We start from the raw sequence: 19,178 nt of genomic DNA on the forward strand, positions 1-19,178 counted from the left end.
GCACAAAGAAAATATACACGCTTATGCCATTTAGAGACTATGAAATGTAACATTGCGTCCTCACTATTATCATTGTGTCGTCTGATTAGTCCATTACGCTGGGTAACATTGTATCTCTCTCCTCCTTTTCAAGCTGCTATTATGGAGATGCTTTGTACTCTGTTCACAATCTGTATGAAGCTTGAACACGTTCTGCATTTAGAACAAAAACAAAAGGAATCTTCCACTTCCTGCTATTATCCAAAATCAAGGGTTCATAGGAGAGTTCACCCCTCTTCCCTATATCAAATGGTATATTCTATTGGCTACATAACTAACAGAAAAAACTGCTGAAGAGAAGCACTGAATGCAATAGGCCTATGTTCTATTGCATTAAAACACTGTGTGGAAAAAAGTCATATGAATGTATACGACATATGCAAACAGAGAGTAGCCTATATGGAAACAGAACACAGGTGAACAGAACTCAGCTTCAAACAGGAGCACGTTACATATTCAAATGCGTAGGGCATGGATAGAAACACCTCAATCCAGAGAAAGACATTGAGCCATGTGTGACCTAAGGAGGCCCTGGGTCGTTTTCAATCATGGCAGCCGTAACAAAATGTTTTGAAACATTTTGCAACAGAAAACCACAATTAATGTTTCTTATTGGTCAAGTTTGGGTAGTTCCTCCCCATTGCAGTTTATTTTCTTCTGTTTGATGTCTAACAAACACAGCTCTGTTCTAGTGTGTACTATAGTCTTACCTGATAGCACCACCTCAATCAGGTAGTGTGTAGTGTGTAACATGTAGTGTGAAGTGAGCACTGGTTTTTCCTGATAGCACCACCTCAAACAGGTAGTGTGTAACATGTAGTGTGTAGTGAGCACTGGTTTTACCTGATCGCACCATCTCAACCAGGTAGTATGTAACATGTAGTGAGCACTGATCTTACCTGATAACACCACCTCGACCAGGTCTCCCTCTGTGATGTCTGTAGCACATTTCACCAGCTGGAGGATGTTCTCTGAGTCTGGGACATGGCGGAACAGCAGGATCTTATCATACATTCCATAGAAGCCACACTCAGGTAACTGTGTGGGAGAGAACAAAAGAGTAGCAGGCATGGGTTAACATTTGATAGGTTATCTTGATTGGTTGACTATAGTTCTGTCCAAAACAGATGTATTGTTCTATTGCTTGTTGATTAAGTGGAACGAAATGTACAATAATTTCCTTTCAGACAATTTAAAACAATATCTTAATAGTCAAATTAAAGATGTCCTTCTATGCATTTTTTTTCAGGCAACACAAGAAGAAATCTGTCTCCATAGAGACCCTTCTGGAGGCATCTCACACAGCAGACTAGGGGGGCAGATTAACCTAATAACATTTAGAGAAACAATGATGTTGTCTCTAAATTCAATTTACAGAGCCCAGGGTTCAACCTTCACAAATGATGATACAGTACTGATACCCAACTGCCCATTGATAATATAGCTCCAAAGGATCAGCTTCAGAGATATTTACAAAGCTGTTCATCACAGCCCCATTCAGTAACAATATAAATTACAGCAAAGTAATATGCCTCTTCAAATGGAATTGCATTGGTGCTATGATGCTGATTAAGGAGCCCCATAATGATGCAGACTGTTAATAGCACTTATGCTGTCTTATTTTACAGCTTAAATGTTATATACAGTTGAAGTCGGAAGTTTACATACACTTAGGTTGGGGTCATTAAAACTAATTTTTCAATCACTCCACAAATGTATTGTTAACAAACTATAGTTTTGGCAAGTTGGTTAGGACGTCTACTTTGTGCATGACACAAGTAATTTTCCCAACAATTGTTTAAAGACAGATTATTTCACTTATAATTCACTGTATCACAATTCCAGTGGGTCAGAAGTTTACATACACTAAGTTGACTGTGCCTTCCAACAGCTTGGAAAATTCCAGAAAATTATGTCATGGATTTAGAAGCTTCTTTTTTTTGTCAATTGGAGGTGTACCTGTGGATGTATTTCAAGGCCTACCTTCAAACTCAGTGCCTCTTTGCTTGACATCATTGGAAAATCAAAAGTTATCAGACCAGACCTCAGAAAATAAATTGTAGACTTCCACAAGTCTGGTTCATCCTTGGGAGCAATTTCCAAACGCCTGAAGGTACCACGTTCATCTCTACAAACAATAGTACGCAAGTATAAACACCATGGGACCACACAGCCGTCATACTGCTCAGGAAGGAGACTAGAGAGACTCTGTCTCCTAGAGAGGAACGTACTTTGGTGCGAAAAGTGCAAATCAATCCCAGAACAACCGCAAAGGACCTTGTGAATATGCTGGAGGAAACAGGTACAAAGGTATCTATATCCACAGGAAAACAAGTCCTATATCGACATAACCTGAAAGGCCGCTGTCACGCCCTGGCCTTAGTATTATTTGTTTTATTTATTATTTTAGTTAGGTCAGGGTGTGACATGGGGTATGTGTGTATTTTGGGTTATTATATGGTAGAGGGGGTGTTGGTTGTAGGTTATGGTTTTGTGTTGAGTATATGTGTCTAGCTGTGTCTATGTTGGGTGTAGTTGTCTAGGGAAGTCTATGGTGGCCGGAATGGGTTCTCAATTAGAGACAGCTGATTTCGGTTGTCTCTAATTGGGAGCCATATTTAAGGCTGCCATAGGCTTTAGCTGTTTGTGGGTCATTGTATATGTCTATGTCGATGTAAGTAGTCTGTGTGTGCACTTACGTTTGAAGTTTCACGATCGTTTGTTGTTTTTTGTTAGTGTTGTATAAGTGTTTGGTGATCATCTTCGTCGTTCTATTAAAGAAGATGTATTCAAATCATGTTGCGCCTTGGTCTTCTCGTTCATGTCAACGCGATCGTGACAGCCGCCCAGCAAGGAAGAAGCCACTGCACCAAAACCTCCATAAAAAAGCCACACTACGGTTTGCAACTGCACATTGGGACAAAGATCGTACCTTTTGGAGAAATGTCCTCTGGCCTGATGAAACAAAAATAGAACTGTTTGGCCATAATGACCATTGTTATGTTTGGAGGAAAAGGGGGAGGCTTGCAAGCTGAAGAACACCATCCCAACCGTGAAGCACGGGGGTGGCAGCATCATGTTGTGGGGATGCTTTGCTGCAGGAGGGACTGGTGCACTTCACAAAATACATGGCATCATGAGGGAGGGGAAATTATGTGGATATATTGAAGCAACATCTCAAGACATCAGTCAGGAAGAAAGCTTGGTCGCAAATGGGTCTTCCAAATGGACAATGACCCCAAGCACACTTCCAAAGTCCTGGCAAAATTGCTTAAGGACAACAAAGTCAAGGTATTGGAGTGGCCATCACAAAGCCCTGACCTCAATCCTATAGAAATTTTGTGGGCAGAACTGAAAAAGTGTGTGCGAGCAAGGAGGCCTACAAACCTGACTCAGTTACACCAGCTCTGTCAGGAGGAATGGGCCAAAATTCACCCAACTTATTGTGGGACACTTGTGGAAGGCTATCCGAAACGTTTGACTCAAGTTAAACAATTTAAAGGCAATGCTAGCAAATACTAATTAAGTGTATGTAAACTTCTGACCCACTGGGAATGTGATGAAATAAATAAATGCTGAAATAAATCATTCTCTCTACTATTATTCTGACATTTCAAATTCTTAAAATAAAGTGGTGATCCTAACTGACCTAAGACAGGGAATTTTTACTAGGATAAAATGTCAGGTATTGTGAAAAACTGAGTTGAAATGTATTTGGCTAAGGTGTATGTAAACTTCCGACTTAAACTGTACAGTCTTTACCAAGAGGCAGAAGCCTATAGCCTACAAACAGACTTGACAATTGTTCTTCTCTGGTAAATGTAAGGTAGGTGTTTAACCAAACAGGCAACACAGTTCGGTGCAAAAGAGCCCACATTAACAGATGCAGACTAGGGGCCCATTACTCTATTTTAATGGAGTTAGAACATGTATTGTGCTTAATTAAATTAAAAACCCAGGATACTAGAAAACAGCCCAGAGCAAAGATACAAAACAAACCTGTGGTGTATTTAGTGAGGTTAAACATTCAGAATGTTTCAGATAGAAACATATTGGATAGGGCAGCACATTCTGTCACGTTGCACCCATGCTATTTAGAAACAGTAAAAGAAGAATGGTCTGTTTAATCATGTTCTGTTGTAGAACATCATTGGATTTTTAACTCTCCGTTTCACTAATCTAAGTAAAGTCTGAGGTCAAAGTATGGTGTGCTTTATGTCAACAAGCACAATGCCAGGGCTGGGCGGTAAAATGTGTTTTGCTATGCCGGTTTGGATTATTTTTTATACCTTACATAACAGTATTCCAATGTTTGCTTTGTTAAATGTAATAATTGAAAGATAAAACTCGAACAGGCAGAGCAGGTGCCAAAAGGACCCTAGAAATCTGCACACTACCCTTGTGGTGAAATTATGAACTGCCATTATCAGCCTGAAAACGTGATCCTGGCACGTTTAATCAAAAAGGTTAAATGTCACAATAGCTGATTTTATCTCAATACATCGCAGTCAATGGGAAAAGATAAGCATCAATCAAATTAATCTTATGTCAATAAATTCCAGTAAATGGGAAAAGATGAGTGTCACAGGGTTGATGCCTAAGTGAATACATTGCATCAATAGGGGGCGATTAGGATCACAAAATGATTTTGAGCCGGGATGTGGAAAGGAAACTAGGGTTAGGGATAGGATTGAGGTTTAGGGTTGAGCCGGGAGTTGATACGAAGCTAGGGTTAGGGATAGGGTTAAGGCTAGGTTTAGGGTTGATCCGGTAGTTGATATGAAGCTAGGGTTAGGGATAGGGTTAAGGCTAGGTTTAGGGTTGAGCCGGGAGTTGATACGAAGCTAGGGTTAGGGATAGGGTTAAGGCTAGGTTTAGGGTTGATCCGGTAGTTGATATGAAGCTAGGGTTAGGGATAGGGTTAAGGCTAGGTTTAGGGTTGAGCCGGTAGTTGATACGAAGCTAGGTTTAGGGATAGGGTTAAGGCTAGGTTTAGGGTTGAGCCGGGAGTTCATACGAAGCTAGGGTTAGGGATAGGGTTAAGGCTAGGTTTAGGGTTGAGCCGGGAGTTTATACGAAGCTAGGGTTAGGGATAGGGTTAAGGCTAGGTTTAGGGTTGAGCCAGGAGTTGATATGAAGCTAGGGTTAGGGATAGGGTTGAGGTTTAGGTTTAGGGTTGAGCCGGGAGTTTATACGAAGCTAGGGTTAGGGATAGGGTTAAGGCTAGGTTTAGGGTTGAGCCGGGAGTTGATACGAAGCTAGGGTTAGGGATAGGGTTGAGGTTTAGGGTTGAGCCGGAAGTTGATATGAAGCTAGGGTTAGGGATAGGGTTGAGGTTTAGGTTTGAGCCGGGATGTGGACATGAAGCTAGGGTTAAGGTTGAGGTTTAGGGTTGAGCCGGGAGTTGATATGAAGCTAGGGTTAGGGATAGGGTTGAGGTTTAGGTTTGAACCGGGATGTGGACATGAAGCTAGGGTTAGGGTTGAGGTTTAGGGTTGAGCCGGGATGTGGACATGAAGGGTTAGGGTTAGGGTAGCCTCGTTGCAAGTTCCATGGCAGAAATCAGCTAAAGAGGGGTCGGGAACCCGTTGTAAATCAGTTACGCCTCGCAACACATCAAACCAATCAAATGCCTTGCTTGGCCGGAGCTCCAAAGGTGATCACCGGATTAGTGACGTAGGAGCAACGGTGCATGAGGAATAAAAATGTGAACAAAACAAGCACTGGTGACATAACATTTTATAAGGTTAAGATGAACTAAAGCGTCAGCAACAGGGGAGAAATGGTCTACAATGCTGGCCATATCAATATTTTTACGAGCGAGTTCTCTCACAATTATAAAGCCAACTAAATGTTAATAAAAACAGCATATTACTTAACTAAAAGGTTAGCTGTGTTAGACCAGTCACTAGCTTATCCAGGGTCCGTGATACTACATAGAAGCATGTACTGTCTATATATGGAAACAAATGCAATCATTTAGCAAGCAACATTGCTAAAACGAACTAACTAAAATAAAATGAACCTCAAAGACTTACCTGTAATGCTCTTGCAGCCTAATTGTCATCTCCTTATTTGTATGCCGTACCTAAATTACAAGGGTTGAATTGCCACTGAACCATTTTAATGTCAGCAACATCTGGTATATGGTTTGCCTCATATACATTGTCTACTGGTATGATTTTAAATTGAGAACATTCAGCTCAACATGTAAACAATATGTGAGTTTAGCTATTGACCATAAGGCCAGTAATTCCATCATGCTGTAGGCCTATGGCTGTATTGGCGATGCCTGCCATGTGATAAGCTGCTAAATGGATTCACGTAGCTGATACACAGAGAGAGTGACAATCAAATAAAACAGATTGGAGATCTTACAAATGTTCATTTGAGAATACAACCACAGGCACAGAGACAGAACCCCTTCATCGCAGGACTGTGATATGTGATTGATCAACATCAACACTAGTTCATTTGGAATAATAGTTTAACAACAAGTTCAAACGCTTCACTTCAAATAATCAACACTTCATGACTTCAAAATGTACAAATAAGCTAACTCATATGTAAAGATTAGACTTCTTAGTCTAAACAACAATAGATAATTGAGTAGTAACAAGTATGCTGTTATTACTAAAGCATCATTTCAGGTGAAATGCTGCCAACCTTGCTCCACTGATCCCTGATTTACTGGGAGAGCAGACTTCTATTCCAACCCAGCAATATCACACTTGATTATCAACTCATTAGATTTGATAAGTTGAATCATGGTTGGCCTGTTCCAATTGTAATATGTTTATACATTGTGTGTGATGTTTAATTGTATTTTTGCATACAACATTTGCTAACATACCCTGCCTTCAGAAAGCATCCATACCCCTTGACTTATCCCACATTTTGTTGTGTTACAGCTTGAATTCAGACATTGATGACATCTTTTTTCCCCCCTCACCCATCTATCCACAATACCCTATAATGACAAAGTGAAGACATGTTTTTAGAAATGAAGCAGATTTCTTGAAAATGAAATACAGAAATCTAATTGACATAAGTATTTGCAACCCTAAGTCAATACATTGTAGAAGCACCTTTGGAGGCGATTACAGCTGTGAGTCTTTCTGGGTAAGTCTCTAAGAGCTTTGCACACCTGGATTGTACAATATTTGCCCATTATACTTTAAAACATTCTTCAAGCTTGGTCTGTTGATTGTTGATCATTGCTAGACAGCCATTTTCAAGTCTTGCCATAGATTTTCAAGCCGATTTAAGTCAAAACTGTAACTAGGCCACTCAGGAACATTCGATGTCATCTTCCATCTTTTGTGGAACAGTCCATTCTTAACGTAAAGGCTTGAAACTCGTTAAAGAGTGTCCCCGGGAGGACATACAGTACATTGAATTTCAGCTTCCTGCGATTACAGGAAGTGACTTAATTTTGGGTAATAGGGCTGGTTTTGAAGGTTTAAAAAAGTTTCATCTTCACAGATTTTACATATGAGTGACCGGGGAAGCCGACATATAAAATTTGAAGTCAACCAACCCAAAGCATTTTTGCCCTCGATTGGACACAATGGTCTTACAGTTCTAGAAACTAAGAGCCTTTTTATGAATTCTTGAATTAATATTGAAGAGGATATTGGTCTTTTTTTGTTGTTGATTGACTTGAAACTGTCTGTGTCTGTCAGCCTGCCTGTCAGCCTGTCTGTGCCTGCCTATCTGTCAACCTGTCTGTGGAAGAGAGGATGAGGAGGGAGGAGAGAGAGAAAATGGAGAGAGTATCAAGGGGGAGAAAGGGGAAAGAGGTGAGAGGGTGAAGGAGGGATGGCTGAGAGACAGTAGGGAGGGGGAGAGGGTGAAGGAGGAATGGGGAGAGAGCAGAGGGAGAGAGAGAGATGAGAGGAGGTGGAGGTAGAGGAAAGGGGGAGGGAGAGAGAAGGGGGATAGTGAGGGAGGGGGAGAAAGGGGAAAGAGGGGGGAGGGTCAAGGAGGGATGGCTGAGAGAGTAAGGAGGGGAGAGGGTAAAGGAGGAATGGGGAGAGAGTAGAGGGAGAGGGAGAGAGGAGGTGGAGGGAGGGAAAGAAGGAGGGAGAGAGAAGGGGGATAGTGAGGGAGGGGTGAGAGACAGAAAGGGTGAGGGAGGGGGAGAGTGTAGAGAGGGTGAAATAACGGGGAGAAAGAAGAGAATGAGGAGATAAAGAGGAGGTAGAGAACAAATGACAGACATGAGATAAATTAGAAATACATCAACCCTGTGACACATCTTTTCTCATTGACTGTATTAAGAAAAATGTCAGCTACAAGGGACCATTTACCCTTTTTGCAATAACGTGCCAGGATGACGTTTTCCTATGATATCATGTTGAAAATACATGGTCATATAGGAGAAGAATTATTCTGATAAAGAAAAAGTTACTTTTTGACTAAATTAAGGCATACAAAGACAAAAAACAAATGTGGCTCTGTGTGGAAAGGATAACAGTGTGCAGGAGATTCCGAAATTGATGAAAATGCCACCCCCCCAAAAAAATTATAAACCGGGTTTGAAATGTAATTGAATAGTATAAAACAAATCAGAAAACAGAAAAGCGCCCCACTACTAATGAAGCATATTTAGAGCTTTTATTATTCAAAAACATAACCTACCGTTCAAAAGTTTGGGGTCACTTAGACATTTCCTTGTTTTTGAAAGAAAAGCACATTTTTTGTCCATTAAAAGGCCTCCCATTTCTCTTTCTATTCTGGTTAGAGCCAGTTTGCGCTATACTGTGAAGGGAGTAGTACACAGCGTTGTACGAGATCTTCAGTTTCTTGGCAATTTCTCACATGGAATAGCCTTCATTTATCAGAACAAGAATAGACTGACGAGTTTCAGAAGAAAGCTCTTTGTTTCTGGCCATTTTGAGCCTGTAGTCAAACCCACAAATGCTGATGCTCCAGATACTCAACTAGTCTAAAGAAGGCCAGTTTTATTGCTTCTTTAATCAGAACAACAGTTTTCAGATGTGCTAACATAATTGCAAAAGGGTTTTCTCATGATCAATTAGCCTTTTAAAATTATAAACTTGGATTAGCTAACACAACGTGCCATTGGAACACAGGAGTGATGGTTGCTGATAATGGGCCTCTGTACGCCTATGTAGATATACATATATATATTTTTTTAAATCTGCCGTTTCCAGCAACAATAGTCATTTACAACATTAACAATGTCTACACTGTATTTCTGATCAATTTGATGTTATTTTAAAATCAACAAAAAATTGTTTTTTCTTTCAAAAACAAGGACATTTCTAAGTGACCCTAAACTTTTGAACGGTAGTGTAAAATTGCCTTCAAATATGTCATACAGTCAAACATTCAAAAAATATTGTGATATGATATTCTGGGCCATATCCCCCAGCCCTAACTTGCACTATACGTCTAAAAACGATGTACGTGGTTACTAAACAGTTTTAGGAATAACATCCCCCTTATCAATCCAATGTCAAAGAAAAGAGCAACATATTGACTGACCTGTGTACTATGTTGAGGGAACCACTGCTGTGCTTCACCCGCTATTGATCTACTCTGCTGAGCTTGGTTACAACAACATGTAGCCAATCCCACTATTTCACCATCTAGTTAAGCTCACATCACACACACACACCAGAAAATGGTTGGGGGAGGAAGGGGGTGCAGAAGAAGAAAGAAAGAAATTGCCCACGCTACAGACGGCTATACCGGTCTGCTAATACAGGACTAGTAAAGGACCAGTGCAATACTTAAAAATATATATATTTTTTTTTCAGGGGGTGCTGTAATACAGCAAATTAGAACTCGTTAGTAACACTGAATTGATTTGTATAATATTATTATTGTAATAACTCAGAGATAATTCCTGGTTTTACAAAAGGTAGCAGCTGAGGATAAGAAAGCAATAGAAACAGCTAGAGGAGGAGAAGACCTAACACATTTTTTACAAATCTATGAGAATGAGCAATGATAATCCCTACCAAATATTGTCTAAGGCAAAAAGAAAGCAAACTTCAAGTGGCATGGAAATGAACATAGCTCTATCAAAGCTGATGTATTGCAGTGCAGGCCTCATGTAGTTTTGCTAGCTTAGCTCTGTAATAGTCTGTCAGCAATGACTCCATCCACTAATAAATGAGACAGTAATTGATCTGTTAAGTCACATGCTCTAAATCCCCATGAGCCTTTGCTCTGCTCCATTCAGTCAATACAGATCACACATGGCGCTGTGTCTGACAGCAAATGAACACTAACACTCAGTAGGACTAATGGAATAATTATTGCAGGAGGAAAGGTTGTCAGAATGTTGTGGATCTGTATTTTTATTGACATTGAGAAGGCTCAGCTCTAATTCCTATTTATTGATTGTAGTTTGTAATCAAAACATGGATGACATATTATTAGTTTGAACTGATTGTAAAAAAAAAAAAATTAAGCAAAACATCTCACAATTGTACTATAAATCTAATATTATCTTGGTGTATGGAGCATTCCAACTGAATCCTGTGGTGAATGATACACCTTAATAGCAATGCAGTAATATGTTGGTCAAGTTGAAATTCAAACAGCTCCAGGAACAGGTATATCTCAATATTCTCGACCTAGTTAATAGCAGTAGATTTCTGCCTTGTCAGCCTCTAATGAGGTCTGTACAAAAACATATACAGACATAGGCCTAAATGTGGTACTGACTCTTAGGTCACCATGACAGCAGCCCCAATGTAACAGTAGGGTTGTCATGGCAGCGGAACCCAAGGCTTTTTTCCTGATTGAACGCTATTCATTTACTTGACACAACGGATGCACATACATCTGCTGAATGTCATTTCCAGCACCAGAAAAGCAGAGAGACGCTGATCCTTGTCATTTACCCCCCTATGGGGAAGATATGCTACTTTAAAAGCACAGGAATTCCATAGGCATTAGTTACTAGTTATATTGCCTCTCGGGGGAGACTGATGCGGCACTTTCAACTAAGACTTATTTTCCTGCAATACATGTATATGTTTTTTTATGGATAAGTGCGATGTACAAAGAACATCAATTTGAAGGCCATCTTTTCCCTCAAACAATAGGCACAGTCAGTGTCGTAGCTAGCTGACGTTGTGTCATGGATGGTGTAGCAAGTTACTGCTTTTAACGCTGCTAGAAGCAGCTGTGGCTTGGTCCGTTGGCTGAGGGGGAAATAGCCTCTGAAAGCGCTTCAGCCTGTGTGAATCCCCGATACAGCTGTAACTGCCGTTCTGTCCTTTCACGCCTACGCTATACACTACAATCTCGTTGTGGTGCCCATCCTTCCTTCCATTCTGGAACATCAACCTCTTCTTTGCTTTCACCCTGATGGCTGCAGCATCGACACTGTAAAGCTCTACATTGTCAGTGATTCCTGACTGTGTGACCCCTGTCTGAGTGACCCCATACTATAAGTGTCTCAGTCGAGTTCAAAGTGCAAGTATTCTCATGGCCAGGTAACTTTATTTGAAAATGTAATACGTATGTGCCTGATAAAATGACATGAACAGAGAAACATGTAACAGAGAAACATCCTTCCTTCCATTCTGGAACATCAACCTCTTCTTTGCTTTCACCCTGATGGCTGCAGCATCGACACTGTAAAGCTCTACATTGTCAGTGATTCCTGACTGTGTGACCCCTGTCTGAGTGACCCCATACTATAAGTGTCTCAGTCGAGTTCAAAGTGCAAGTATTCTCATGGCCAGGTAACTTTATTTGAAAATGTAATACGTATGTGCCTGATAAAATGACATGAACAGAGAAACATGTAAAAACATCAGTAGCACTAGCAGCTGCAGCTGAACAACAAGTGTCTTAGGGCGTTTTCACATTTGAAATTCGGTACCCTGGTTCGGTTTCCTGGAGCGTTTGTGAGAATTCTACCGAATACATTTTGCTTTCACAAGACCTGAAAATAACCGTTTCAGGGTGCGATTAGCAAGACACACATTCTACATGATGTTAGCGAGCTAGATTGTTTACAACAGGCAAAAAGTTTCCACGTGATCAGCGTCACAATACATGGAACTCTGGTCCTGGATGTTGGACCCACTTCTCGTGCAGGTCCAGGATTCGTTTCAGACAGGGTTTATTGCATTTCACACATGCTTTATGGCGAGGATCAGGGTACCAAACACTCCAGTAGTAAAACAACAGTATACTGTCAGAGGTGGACTGAGAGAAGAATATTCTGGTCCTTTGTTGCTAGTGGGGATGTGAATTTGTTGTTTTCATAAATTCATCAACTACATTTAGTGTTGAATGCATTAGGAATTAAAAACTATGAAAGATGAATTCCAAGGCTAACCACACATTAACAGGAAAATTGTATTATGTTTCTTCATATACATTTTTAAACATCTTATCCACACAAAAAGGTCAACCTTGAAATTGTGTTTTGCTTCAATTAGTGTGTAGCCAGAACAGTGCTGTACAAAAATATTGTGAGGTGATGGGAAATTCGTTTTTAAATTACATTGCTTGGACCATGCCTAAAGTCACATTGAAATGAAAAAAGTAGCAGAATTCACAGAGGAAATTCAAGCTTAATTTTGATAAAAAACTAAGTTCAGTAACATTATGTTCCAAGAGTAAACTAATACACTTTGTTAAGAAGAAGTTTTGCTTTATTAATCTGGATTATTCAAACCCTAAATCACAACTTCGCATGAACACTCAAAGCAAAAAGAACATTTTACGTAAATAATTAGCAGACAACCTCCATGCAGTCTACATCTGCTCTAGGCCCATATCCATGCAGCCTACAGCTGCTCTAGGCCCATATCCATGCAGCCTACATCTGCTCTAGGCCCATATCCATGCAGCCTACTTCTGCTCTAGGCCCATATCCATGCAGCCTACATCTGCTCTAGGCCCATATCCATACAGTCTACATCTGCTCTAGGCCCATATCCATGCAGCCTACATCTGCTCTAGGCCCATATCCATGCAGCCTACATCTGCTCTAGGCCCATATCCATGCAGCCTACATCTGCTCTAGGCCCATATCCATGCAGCCTACATCTGCTCTAGGCCCATATCCATGCAGTCTACATCTGCTCGAGGCCCATATCCATGCAGCCTACATCTGCTGTTATTGTAAAACCAAAATTGTGCATTTCTGTCAATGAGCCTCTAGTCTCCAGCCAGGGTATTATCCCTGCGTGGTATGAGCACCGGTTTCTCACATGTCTACCACTCTAAACTGTTTCTCACAATGCATTCTGCAGGCTGGCTGTAGCTGGCTGTGGTGTGACAGACAACCACTGGTCAATACTGTTAGACGACCATGCTTTTGTCTTTTTGCCTCACTCTGCACGCACGCACGCACGCACGCACGCACACACGCACACACACACACGGCCATAGAAGAGCTTTTGCTGCAGCTATTGCTATTCTTGTAGCCCTCAGAATGGTATACAGTACAGTTAAATGCTCACAAAACACACAATTGTAAGCCGAAGGCTCTAGTCTAGACTAACCCTACCACAGTTCATATTGCTATCTTGCAAAATAATGGATGCGATTTATTGAAAGTGTCAGGGATACTGGTGTATTGAATAGAGTTGCAACATTCCAGTAACCTTCCCAAAATTCCTAGGTTTTCCAGAAATCTCAGTTGGAAGATTCCTGGAATCAGGAGGGAATAAGCAGGAAATCCAGAATCCTCCAACCAGTATTTCTGGAAAACCTGTGGATTTTGGTAAAGTTAACATAATTTTACAACCCTAGAATTGGACGCATGCATTAAAAGAGAATGTCTCGTATGAAAGCTAGAAATGATTCTTCTATTAATGAGCTGGGAAATAATTGGTACCATGGGGTATAATGGGTGGGCGTTCATGGCCAGTAAAGAAAGTAAATAATTGTTTTTGAATACTAATTACTGGAACAAAATCAATTAACGTGTTTCACTGTAACTCAAATTCCTAACTGTTACCATACTGTACTTGCACCTCAGTTTACAGGGAATAACCATGGTATGGAGTGCTCACTCACTTAGCTAAACAAGTACGTATACTGTATGCATACGAAACTGATCTTATGCAGTATACTCTACTCATTAACAAGCATTTGAGATGTTTAACACCTGAATCTGACATTTACTGTACTCTAATGTACTGTATTCTTGACCAGCTCTCACTCTCACACCTAGAGTCGACAAAGAGAATAGGCTCTTTTTCAATAATTTGACTTGTGCACTATATTTAATTATAATTTTATTTTAGGACTGTTAAGTTTCTCATCGTTACCTTAATTGCTGTATGTTCACACTTTATTAGAAACTATTTTGCAGCTCTTTGAGTACTGCTGGCATGCCCACACCACCCCAGTGCAGTCTCTCAGTAACTCTACACTGGCTCTGGTAGACTCTAGTCCACAGTGTGCTAATTAAAAATGGCGGCCACAGAGAGAGGGACGTTTAATTTCTAACTGTGAAGAAGGTTTGTATAAAAATGTTCTGTACCTTTGGATGCATCCCAAATTGCAACATATTACCTATATAGTGTTCTACTTTTGACCAGGGCTCATAGGGTGTGTTGTGAGCAGTTGTGGTACGTGGGTAAAAATCACTGGGGAAGCCAGAAAAGATAATTGTGTTGAGATAATTGCATTGTTTGCTCTATACACTGTTCGTTCATATACCTTGTGACCGTGATTTATAGGCCGAGACAATAAGAAGACACAGTGGCAGAATAAATTCAACCGGAACTCTGTTTATCACAAAACTAGAGAACAACCTCTGTCCAGTAAAGTCCACAAAAAATATTGCATGTAACAGTTACAGTTGAAGTCGGATGTTTACATAGACCTTAGCCAAATACATTTCAACTCAGTTTTTCACAATTCCTGACATTTAATCTTAGTAAAAATTCCATGTCTTAGGTCAGTTAGGATCACCACCTTATTTTAAGAAAGTGAAATGTCAGAATAATAGTAGAGAAAATGGTTTATTTCAGCTTTTATTTCTTTCATCACATTGCCAGTGGGTCAGAAGTTACATACACTCAATTAGTATTTGGTAGCATTGCCTTTAAATTGTTTAACTTGGGTCAAACGTTTCGGATAGCCTTCCACAAGCTTCCCACAATAAGTTGGGTGAATTTTGGCCCATTCCTCCTGACAGAGCTTATGTAACTGAGTCAGGTTTGTAGGCCTCCTTAATCGCACACGGTTTTTCAGTTCTGCCCACACATTTTCTATAGGATTGAGGTCAGGGCTTTGTGATGGCCACTCCAATACCTTGACTTTGTTGTCCTTAAGCCATTTTGCCACAACGTTGTAAGTATGCTTGGGGTCTCCATTTGGAAGACCCATTTGCGACCAAGCTTTAACTTCCTGACTGATGTCTTGAGATGTTGCTTCAATATGCCCACATAATTTTCCTGCCTCGTGATGCCATCTATTTTGTGAAGTGCACCAGTCCCTCCTGCAGCAAAGCACCCCCACAACATGATGCTGCAACCCTGTGCTTCACGGTTTGGATGGTGTTTTTCGGCTTGCAAGCATCCCCTTTTTCCTCCAAACATAACGATGGTCATTATGGCCAAACAGTCATATTTTTGTTTCATCAGACCAGAGGACATTTCTCCAAAAGGTACGATCTTTGTCTCCATGTGCAGTTGCAAATCGTAGTCTGGCTTTTTTATGGCGGTTTTGGAGCGGTGGATTCTTCCTTGCTGAGCGGCCTTTCAGGTTATGTCGATATAGGACTTGTTTTACTGTGGATATAGATACTTTTGTACCTGTTTTCTCCAGCATCTTCACAAGGTCCATTGCGGTTGTTCTGGGATTGATTTGCACCTTTCGCAACAAAGTACGTTCATCTCTAGGAGACCGAACGCGTCTCCTTCCTGAGCAGTATGACGGCTGCGTGGTCCCATGGTGTTTATACTAGCGCACTATTGTTTGTACAGATGAACGTGGTACCTTCAGGCGTTTGGAAATTGTTCCCAAGGATGAACCAGACTTGTAGAGGTCTACAATTTGTCTTCTGAGGTCTTGGCTGATTTCTTTTGATTTTCCCATGATGTCAAGCAAAGAGGCACTGAGTTTGAAGGTAGGCCTTGAAATACATCCACAGGTACACCTCCAATTAACCTATCAGAAGCTTCTAAAGCCATGACATAATTTTCATGGGCACATGGGCACAGCCGGGAGAGTATCGCCGTCCCAAAGCTGAGCTGGAGGCAGCGAAAGCAGAGAGGCGGTGGTATGAGGAGGCAGCAAGGAGACGTGGCTGGAAGCCCGAGAGGAGACCCCAAAAATTTCTTGGGGGGGGGCTAAGAAGTAGTGGGCCAAGGGCAGGTAGGAGACCTGCGCCCACTTCCCAGGCTTACCGTGGAGAGCGGGAGTAGGGGCAGGCGCCGTGTTACGCAGTAGAGCGCACGGTGTCTCCTGTACGAGTGCATAGCCCAGTGCGGGTTATTCCACCTCCCCGCACTGGTAGGGCTAGATTGGGCATTGAGCCAGGTGTCATGAGGCCGGCTCAACGCGTCTGGTCTCCAGTGCGTCTCCTCGGGCCGGCTTACATGGCACCAGCCTTACGCATGGTGTCCCCGGTTCGCCTACATAGCCCGGTGCGGGTTATTCCACCTCCCCGCACTGGTCGGGCGAAGGGGAGCATGCAACCAGGTAAGGTTGGGCAGGCTCGGTGCTCAAGGGAGCCAGTACGGCTTCACGGTCCGGTATGTCCGGCACTACCTCCCCGCCCCAGCCCAGTACCACCAGTGCCTACACCACGCACCAGGCTTCCAGTGCGTTTTCAGAGCCCTGTGCCTCCTCCACGCACTCTCCCTATGGTGCGTGTCTCCAGCCCAGTGCCTCCAGTTCCGGCACCGCGCACTAAGCCACATGTGCGTCTCCTAAGTCCTGTGCACACTGTTTCTCCCCGCACTCGTCCTGAGGTGCGTGCCCTCAGTCCGGTACCACGCACCAGGAATATAGTGCGCTTCGAGAGGTCAGTGTGTCCTGTCCCTGCTCCCCGCACTAGGCTTGAAGTGCGTGTCCTCAGTCAGGTGCCTCCAGTTCCGGCACCACGCACCAAGCCTACAGTGCGTCCCAGCCGGCCAGAGTCTGCCGTCTGCCCAACGGCGCATGAACTGCCTGTCTGCCATGAGCCTGCAAAGCTGCCCGTCTGCCATGAGCCTACAGAGCCTTCCGCCAGACAGGAGCAGCCAGAGCCTTCCGCCAGACAGGAGCAGCCAGAGCCTTCCGCCAGACAGGTGCAGTCTGAGCCATCCGTCTCCGCAGCGCCATCTGAGCCATCCGTCTCCCCAGCGCCATCTGAGCCATCCGTCTCCCCAGCGCCGTCTGAGCCATCCGTCTCCCCAGCGCCGTCTGAGCCATCCGTCTGTCCTGAGCCATTAGAGCCGCCCGTCTGTCCCGAGCCGTCAGAGCCGATAGTCAGTCAGGAGCCGCTAGAGCCAGTTATCAGTCAGGATCTGCCAGAGCCGCCAACCAGACAGGATCTGCCAGAGCCGCCAACCAGACAGGATCTGCCAGAGCCGCCAACCAGACAGGATCTGCCAGAGCCGCCAACCAGACAGGATCTGCCAGAGCCGCCAACCAGACAGGATCTGCCAGAGCCGCCAACCAGACAGGATCTGCCAGAGCCGTCAGTGAGCCATGAGCGTCCAGAGCCTTCAGCCAGCCATGAGCGTCCAGAGCCGTCAGCGAGCCATGAGCGTCCAGAGCCGTCAGCGAGCCATGAGCGTCGAGAGCCGTCAGCCAGCCATGAGCGTCGAGAGCCGTCAGCCAGCCATGAGCGTCCAGAGCCGTTAGCCAGTCATGAGCTGTCCCTTAGCCCGGAGCGGCTATTTACCCAGAACTGCCCCTCAGTCCAGAGCTGTCTCTCTGTCCGGAGCTGCCTTTCAGTCCGGAGTTGCCCCTCTATCCTGATCTCCCTCTCTATCCTGAGCTACCTCTATATCCTGATCTATCCCTCTGTCTTGATCTATCCCTCTGTCCCGGTGCTGCCCCTGTTGTTGATGTTACCAAGAGGATTTTGTGGGGGTAAGATGAGGGTGGACATTCATAGGGGGAGATGGAAGCTGGGATTGACTATGGTGGGGTGGGGACCTCGCCCGGAGCCTGAGCCACCACCGTGGTCAGATGCCCACCCAGACCCTCCCCTAGACTTTGTGCTGGTGCGCCCGGAGTTCGCACCTTATGGGGGGGGGGTTATGTCACGTTCCTGACCTATTTCTGTTAGTTTGTTATATGTGTTAGTTGGTCAGGACGTGAGTTTGGGTGGGCATTCTATGTTTTCTGTTTCTATGTTGGTTTATGGGTTGCCTGGTATGGCTCTTAATTAGAGGCAGGTGTTTGGCGTTCCTCTAATTAAGAGTCATATTTAGGTAGGTGTTTTCACAGTGTTCGTTGTGGGTGATTGTCTCCTGTGTTTGTGTATGTCGTTATGCCACACGGGACTGGTTTCGGTTTGTTTGTTCACTGTCATTTATGTGTAGGCTTTTTTCCCTGTTCGTGCGTTCTCGTGTGTTATGTGAGTCCCTCGTTCAGATCTGTCTACACCGTTTATTTGTTTTGTTAGTGTATTAGTCGAGTTCGTGTTTTTTCGTTAATAAATCATGTCTACAAACTCAGCTGCATTTTGGTTCGATCCCTGCTCCTCCTCTTCTGATGAAGAGGAGGAGGAAAGCCGTTACAGTGTCTGTGTGTTCGTGCAAGTTTTCAAAAACATGTTGACTCACCCTACTTGTAGAGAAACGCCAATGCCATCCTCCACTCTTTCATGTCGACGAAATGGTCAATCACTCTGTCATACAGTACACGCTTTTATGTTTTGTTGTCCTAGGCTACCTGGCTAAAATGCTTGCCACAAGTCCAAATCCCTATCTCCATCCATGGCCAATTTAAGAAAGGGGCAATTTTAGCTAGCTAGCTAGCCAATGGAGGAGAACAACACAACGAGATGCAACAATTCAAGTTGTTTTTGTCAATTATGTATGCTCTCGATGCGATTTGATAGGAGTGACGCCAAATCCAAACTGGTTTCCCTTGACACTTTCTTTTGGTGCACCAGAACCATTCACTGTTGAGCTCACTCAGTTTAGCTCAATGCTGATTGGCGATAATGTTACTTTTTTAAT

General features: G+C 43.0%; 1 protein-coding gene across 2 annotated transcripts in view; it reads right to left on the bottom strand.

Annotated features, from left to right (window-relative positions):
* The window catches only part of prkd1 (protein kinase D1), a 63,972-nt gene that overhangs the window by 23,342 nt on the left and 21,452 nt on the right, over positions 1–19,178 (bottom strand). For both annotated transcript variants that reach the window (XM_055863622.1, XM_055863623.1), the window contains exon 2: positions 939–1,077. In XM_055863622.1, coding sequence (XP_055719597.1) covers positions 939–1,077 — 139 coding nt within the window. The remainder of the gene's footprint in view (positions 1–938; positions 1,078–19,178) is intronic.

This window comes from Salvelinus fontinalis, chromosome 15, assembly GCF_029448725.1.
Source record: "Salvelinus fontinalis isolate EN_2023a chromosome 15, ASM2944872v1, whole genome shotgun sequence".
Taxonomy (NCBI): Eukaryota; Metazoa; Chordata; class Actinopteri; order Salmoniformes; family Salmonidae; genus Salvelinus; species Salvelinus fontinalis.